The sequence below is a fragment of the Anopheles ziemanni genome, chromosome 3, assembly GCF_943734765.1.
Source record: "Anopheles ziemanni chromosome 3, idAnoZiCoDA_A2_x.2, whole genome shotgun sequence".
In the NCBI taxonomy this organism is placed as follows: Eukaryota; Metazoa; Arthropoda; class Insecta; order Diptera; family Culicidae; genus Anopheles; species Anopheles ziemanni.
The window spans coordinates 79377679-79385169 of NC_080706.1; the positions used below are offsets into that span (position 1 = coordinate 79377679).

General features: G+C 50.9%; 1 protein-coding gene across 1 annotated transcript; it reads right to left on the bottom strand.

Moving 5' to 3' along the window:
• Positions 1-238: 238 nt before the first annotated feature.
• Positions 239-4529, bottom strand: LOC131285567 (uncharacterized). The gene is made up of 4 exons (XM_058314426.1): positions 4515-4529; positions 2600-3561; positions 1242-2455; positions 239-264 (listed from the first exon to the last, which is right to left on the bottom strand). The coding sequence occupies exons 1-4, from the start codon at positions 4527-4529 to the stop codon at positions 239-241; spliced, it is 2217 nt and encodes a 738-aa protein (XP_058170409.1).
• Positions 4530-7491: the final 2962 nt, after the last annotated feature.

Here is a 7491-nt window from a genome sequence, read left to right on the forward strand (position 1 = left end):
GTCGACAATCCTCCTCCGAACGTGTTATGTTCTACCTTAAGAAGCCATTTATTCAGTGCAATGTCATTCCGATGGCTGACATTTGTTACCTCCAGCCTCCCGGGGGCCTCGTGTTGGGTTGGGTGGCTACCGTGGTTGTGCCCGACGTGGCAAGGAGCCGATAGAGCCATACGGTCCGCCCCGAACGACTCCCGGTGATCGCAACGGGGGCATAAATTTCCCTCGCAAACGGATGGTTCTATGTACGCTTATCGACGCACGGATCTGCGAATCGTCGGGAGGAAAATCCGTGATGGAACAATACCGGGTTGCCGTGCTGGAGCGTGTCAACGGTTGCCACGGGCCCGAGGGACCCGGGAAATCTGGCACAGTCATGAAGTGGCGACTTTCTCGATTTGGTTTCGGGACTTCAGCAATTCAGCTAGGCGTACTGTTTTTATCCCCCATTCCTCTTGACCGATGTTTACCTTTCGGGAAGCTGGAAGCTTCACCGCTTTTTGGGTCGTAACCTATCCGAATCCGCACCTATGCAGCCAATGCATGCCACACTTACACCCGGCCACCCTCCCTCCCTCCCACCCAAGCGAAGACCCACACTTAGTGCCCGTTATTATCCACTTACCCGGAACTCTTGCTTCGTCCTCCTTCACGCTAACCCAGCAGCGATGAAAGGTATCTCACGAAGCCATTGCGGAAAAGCGGACGGGGGGGCATTCTCTCCATATATATATATATAACGGACTAGAGCCGTCGGTCGACTCGTGCCGTGAACAAAATGTTGCGCCATAACGCCCGGTCCTGTGCTGCAGATCTCCAACTCGAAACACCGATCCTCCGCAAGTCTGCCTCGACCTGGTCAAGCCATCGTACTCGCTGCGCCCCTCTCCTGCGCGTGCCTGTTGGGTCCTTTTCGATGACCTCCCTGGCTGGATAGCTAACAGGCCTCCTCGCTATATGTCCCAGCCATCTTAGTCTCCCGATTTTTACCAGGACACCAATTGGGGGATCACCTAGCAGCTCGTACAGCTCATCATTCCACCGCCTTCTCCAAGCGCCGTCCGCGTCCCGCACCCCTCCGAAGATCGAACGTAGCACCTTGCGTTCAAAAACGCCAAGTGCGCGCAGATCGCCTTCCAGTAAGGTCCATGTCTCATGTCCGTAGAGCACAACGGGCCTTATTAGAGTCCGGTAGAGCGTCAATTTTGTTCGCCTGGAGACACGACCAGATCGCAGCCACTTACGTAGACTACAGAAGGTGCGATTTCCAGCGAGGATGCGCCTCCGAATTTCCAAGGATGTGTCCGAGTCACATGTGACTTGGGATCCAAGGTATACGAATGAGTCCACCTCCTCCAGAGTGTCGTTATCCAAGGTGATGCCGGGAAAGGTATCTGGGGTGTTATCCCTAGACCCTAATCCTTGCATGTATTTTGTCTTTGACGTGTTGATCTGGAGTCCAACTCGCTGAGCTTCTGACTTAAGTCCAGCATACGTTTCCGCAACCGTCCTCTTGTTGATCGCAACAATGTCAATGTCGTCCGCGTAGCCCAGGAGTTGAATTGAGCGCCAGAAGATGGTACCTCGCGTGTCGATGCCTACTCGCCTTATCACACCTTCTAAGGCCACGTTGAACAGGATACATGAAAGGCTATCCCCTTGCCTCAGCCCTCTCTGGGAAGCAAACTGAGCGGACGCGACACCACCGACCCTTACAGAACACATCACATTGCCCATAGTCGCCCTACACAGCCTGATCAGCTTGTTCGGAAACTGAAACTCCTTCATCAGCATCCACAGCTGTTGCCGGTCAATGCTGTCATAGGCCGCCTTGAAGTCAATGAAGACGTGATGTGTTCTGCAGTTATACTCACGGCATTTTTGTAAAATCTGCCGGAGCGTAAACAGCTGGTCAGTTGTCGAGCGTCCATCCATGAAGCCGGCTTGATACTCCCCAACAAAGTTTTCGGCCAGGGGCAGCAACCGGTGGAGCAAAAGTTGAGAGAAGATCTTATAGGCGGCATTTGGTATGGTAATGCCACGGTAGTTCTCGCAGTCCAACCTATCCCCTTTTTTGAAGACCGGTACAACGACACCGGTCATCCAGTCCTGGGGTAGTTCTTCCATCTCCCAAACTTTGCCGATCACCAAATGAAGCACTCGAGCTAGGCTCTCCCCTCCGTGCTGGAAGAGCTCACCAGAGAGCTGATCATCACCCGCAGCTCGGTTGCTTTTAAGCTTCCGCATCACTTGCACGACTTCGTACAGGGATGGAACCGGGTAATCATCATCGTGCCCAGGTGCCCCAAGTGGTACTTCCGCATCCATGCTCCTATTCAAGTTAACCCCATTTAGGTGCTCCTCGAAGTGCTGCCTCCACCTTTCAACCACCTCGCCAGAGCTGGTGAGCAATCCACCCTCCCTATCCCGGCACATGTCTATGGCAGGCTCACTAGACCTACGTTCCCGGTTAACAAGCTCATAGAGCTTTCGGGTGTCACCAGACCGGTGGAGCTGCTCAAGGTCCTCAGCAGTTCGATGCTCCTGCGCTCTCTTTTTCCTCCTGCAGACCGAAACCAGCCTATTCCTGGCAACCCTATACTGCTCCACGTTGGCTCTCGTTCCAGCTTGGAGCATTCTACCCCAGGCAAAGTTCTTCTGGTCAGCGAGCAGCTGACACTCCGCATCAAACCAGTCTGATGTTCGTGACCTCGTTCTAGCACCCAGACTGCTGGAAGCTGAACTTTCCACTGCATGGCGAATTTTAGTCCATACCTCCTCCATTGGTGCAGTAGAGGCCTCATCCTCTGATGGAAGTGCCGCCTCTAGAGTCTGACCGTAGCGCACAGCCACTTCATTATCCTTTAGCAGGTCAATGTTGAAGCGGTGCGCTCTAGCGACCCGGGGTTTGTAGATCATTGCTAGCTTTGATCGCATGCAGACACCGAGTAGATAGTGGTCAGAACTCACATTAGGCTGCCGATAGCTGCGAATGTTCGTGACGTCCGAGAAAAAGCGGCCGTCAATTAGCACGTGGTCGATTTGGTTGCAGGTACGTAGGTCCGGTGATCTCCAGGTAGCCTTGTGGATATCCTTGCGAGGAAAGAAGGTGCTGCGGACAACCATTCCGCGGGAGGCTGCAAAGTTGATGCATCGATGACCATTGTTATTAGAGCAAGCATGCAGGCTGTGAGTCCCGATGGTTGCTTTAAAACACTCTTCCCTGCCAACTTGCGCGTTCATATCCCCAATAACGAGCTTGATGTCACGCCTCGAGCAGCTGTCGTACGCCTGCTCCATTAACGCATAAAAGGCATCCTTCTCATCATCGGGCCTACCTTCATGAGGGCAGTGTACGTTGATGAGCGCATAGTTGCGGAATCTCCCTTTAACTCGCAGCACACTCATACGCTCATTAATGGGTCTCCATCCAATAATGCGTTCCTGCATCCTACCCATCACTATAAAGCCAGTACCGAGCTCGTTGGTACTGCCACCACTTTGGTAAATGGTGGCAGCACACTGCCGAGGCTTCCACACTCTACTTCCTCTCCAGCAAAGTTCCTGCAGCGCAACAATAGAAAAACCGAGAGGGTTTATGGCGTCATATAGAAGACGATCAGCTCCGTCGAAGTTGAGAGATCTGCAATTCCAAGTCCCAAGCTTCCAATCATTGTCCTTTATTCGTAGCGTGGGTCTGGATCCGTTATTCCGATACGTATTTTGCATTATTTGTTCGTTCGTAGTATAAGTTAATTCGGCTGGCCTCCTTACTAGGGATGCGCAGCCTACACCTCGTGATGGGATTGCCACCTTGGGTATAGCTGACGAGGTTCCGCATTTCAGCTTCAGCCGCTCCACTGGAGATCAGACGCTGTTCCGAGCCGCTCCTATTGGAGAACAGACGCTCGTGGAGATTGGTGAGCCGCACCACTGGTGAACAGACGCTCACAAAGCGCCCACAGAGCGTACCCTGTAGACGCCCCCCTTTCCCTGTCAGCATACGACCCAAGTTCCCACCAGGGTTGGTTACCTGATCTTCACAAAGGTTACTCGCATCCCGGTTGGCACCACTAGGAGGTAGGGTAGGAGTTGTTTGGGGGGTGAATGGCCACTATCAAAGATCGATATATGGGGCCTCATGTTGCACCGGATCCCAAACCATTTACCAACCATTCTCTCCAACGCCACGATAATCCCACCACGCTTCGCGGTGGCTTCGAGTGTGGCGAGTGGAAATTTATTGACTTTCTTCCTGTCTTCACACGGTCGAGGGCAATTTAATCCGTCAGTGTACCGCACCGGACCGCGGTGCAGCATTGGCGTGCGATTGGACGAATCTTCCATTATTTACATAGCTCCTTGCTTGCTTCGATGGAGGAGGTTTTTTCACGGACAAAGAAAAATGGAAACTCTCACTACTCGAGCGCAACAAAGGAAAAACGTAGAAGAGGAAGCAAAAGGAAAATGCTGCAAACGCTTCAGAACATTCGTGTATCATTGCCGAGGGTACCTACCTGAGATTCTTCCATTACACCGAGGCGTCTTGTGATGTCGTAAAACTATGACCGATCGGTTCTTCTGTCTGTATCCATGAGGGTGTGCGTGAGTGTATGTATTTTGAAAGGCATCAATAAATTCTACTTAACAAACGAATTAAGCACAATCTCACGCCATTACTGCTCACCAGATGGTTCGCGAAACTCCTCGGTGCGGCCGTCCGTTGCCATCCCACAATGCATGTTCGAGATGAAGCAACACCTTTGCGCAGGAACTAGCATAGGGGGGAATAAAATAACTCCGGCCGAGAGGGCGCTGCGCGCCGGGCGTATTATAAATGCATCTTTTATGACCAAATACCTACGTCTGGCGAACAAGAGATAGAGAGACGGCATCGGCTTGGACGCACATGTCCACCGTAAATGTCACGTTATGATCTGAGACCTCGCGCTGCACACCCTAGCCATTAAAATTAGCCATTTAATCGTGAAGGAAGCATATTTCATCGGCACAAAGCGTCTTAAAGGGGCAAACGGTACGGTTGGCTTCTAGTGCGAAATCTCAGAGGGCGTATGTGGACATTGGATTAGATTTATGTCCGATGTGCCCGCTGGAAACATGAGCAGTTGCGAAATCCTATCTATTCGTCTTGAAGCAAGCTGACCCTCAGGGTTATAGTTGAGCTTGTAGCTTCGAAGGCTCAAGAAGCGACACTCGTGGTAGTTTCTAGTAGCTCCGTTATTCGGTGAAGGCTAGCGAATCAAAGGCGATAGCTAATTTTGGTCAAATCAATTTAAGCTATAACTCACTTTCCAAGACTCTCGATGGCATTATGCACTTTCCAGCGACTGCTCAACATCAACCCCGGCGGACATAATCGTCTCGCAGCGATAAAGAACCGACAGCTGCCTATCGCTTCAATGCAACTTCCGCGTGGCCAGCCCGGACACCACTTTCCCGAGTACTGGAAAAGTCCGGCAATCCTCAAACGCTTGCGTTCAATTAATTATGATGTAGCAGATAGCGAGTCCAGAGACTCAGATAGAGCTCGAAGTGTTAATGCAATTTATCAACCAACTCTCCAGCCTGCCCAACGAGTCGCGTTCACGCCGTAGGGGTTTGGATCTAGTCGTGTCGTGCACGCATCCGGTTCCTCCTACCGGTGAGAGGGAGCATGTAAATGCAGCCGATTGCATCGGTTAATCGTACCTTAATTGTGTCGCCTCGCAGTCGACCCGGGACGACCAATCCTAACAAGTACCTCCGCTCTTGATGACTCCCTCTCTCTCTTTCTATCTCTTATAACTGCTACTCTACAGCTATTCTTCAATTATCCGGACATTCGGAGGAGCTTAAAAGTAAAACCAGTTGAAGGTTTTCAGCAGACAGATAGCGCAAAAATACCTGCTCGATTAGAGAGTCCGCTCAGCCTGCATCACAGTTTACTGAACTCGCAGTAAATTACCGTAAGAAGCTTACATCCCATTGCAGCGAGAAAAAAAAACGAGCCGAGGAAGAACACAGTCAGAATTTTAGTTTATTATCGTAATACCATTTAATGTACCTCGCAGGACGAGCTCCTTGCAATGGTCCGTTTTATGTTTATCAGCAACGTGAGAGCATGCTTTGCTGCGCTGCAGGATGTTCGTCGTGTATCTTTTTTTTCACTTTATGCTACAGAAGATGAACTTAAAGAGGTTTTATCCTGCGACACCGGAGAAGAAAAGCCGGTTATTTATGGCGCAAAGCGTGCTATTTCTGATTTCTGATCGACGGCCGGTAAGCTGGCACTCGCGAGCTCGCATCCCATAATCGCTTCGCCATGCATTCTGGAACAGGTTTCCTGCACAGAAAAAGTGCATTCGGTTGGAGTTGTTTCAAAGTAGTGCCTGTTTAAAAACGCCCTACGATGCGAGATATAAAAGCAAGTAATTAAATTGTGTGACGATTTCGAATGGCAATTCCAAGAATCTAAGCCGCCAGAATTTAGTCCAACGATGTACCGAAAATTCAAATCGCTTTTATTTGGCACGGAGTCATCATCTGGGATTTGTAAAAACCTACGTCAAACCCATAATGCATCAATTATCCCTGCTAACGATCGAATGAAGCTACAGTAACCATAGCCGGCGTTTTCCCGTTTCGGTCAGTAAACCCTATTAATGAGGTAGTTGTTGCTGACCTGGTAAACCCCCGGCCTTCTTCCCATCCACTCCCGGAGGGTTTCCGGAAGCGTACCGAAGAATGGCAGATCGGGTCGACCGTCCGCATGCCGTATCCTTTTGTATCCGGGAAATAAAACAATGCAATCTAAACAAGGTGCAGCGATATGTTTCCCTCGCTTGGCGTCCAGTGCAGCGAACCCGATTTCCGATGAACCGAACAATGACGTCTGGAAAAATGCAACCTCCCGAACCTGTCGAGCAAACGCTCCCCCAGGAGGCCAGGTGCATATTAAATCAATTGCGTTATTCTCGTATCGGCAAGTTTTCACAAACCAATGGCCTTTAATCAATGGCCTGCAACGGAAGGCTGTGCGTATCCCGTGCGGATATCTTGGTGCTTTTTCGGGGCGGGGGCCCAATCTGACCCAACGCGGTGGTTTACCTCTCGATAACGAGCGCCACCAGGTGAGGTCATCCGGTACGGCTCGGAAACTCGACCTTTTTGGTTGGGAAATTTTCCGGGGAAACAATGTACACACCAAGTTCATTACTCAACACGGTCCTCTTAATGCACGTGAGCTGGCCAGTTTTTGGCATCACACATCCGGCCCGGAAATGCCCGACCCGTGACTGTATGACGTTGATGGAGAATGCACCGGAAAGGACGCGAACAGGAGTGCGCTACCCAACGGTTGAAACAACTCCTCTACCCGGTTCAGATCCAGCATACACTAAAGTTTGGTGTACTTCGAAGTCAGTCAGCACTTTGCATGAGTTCGGGGCCGTGTATGCAAGAGGCATCGAGCAGCGTGATTGATGAGTAAATAAT

Coding starts and splice junctions, on each gene's coding strand:
- LOC131285567 (XM_058314426.1), bottom strand. Junction 2,456..2,599: donor ACGAGAGCCAACGTGGAGCA/GTATAGGGTTGC, acceptor CCGGGAACGTAG/GTCTAGTGAGCCTGCCATAG. Junction 265..1,241: donor TCGCACCTTCTGTAGTCTAC/GTAAGTGGCTGC, acceptor GACGATTCGCAG/ATCCGTGCGTCGATAAGCGT.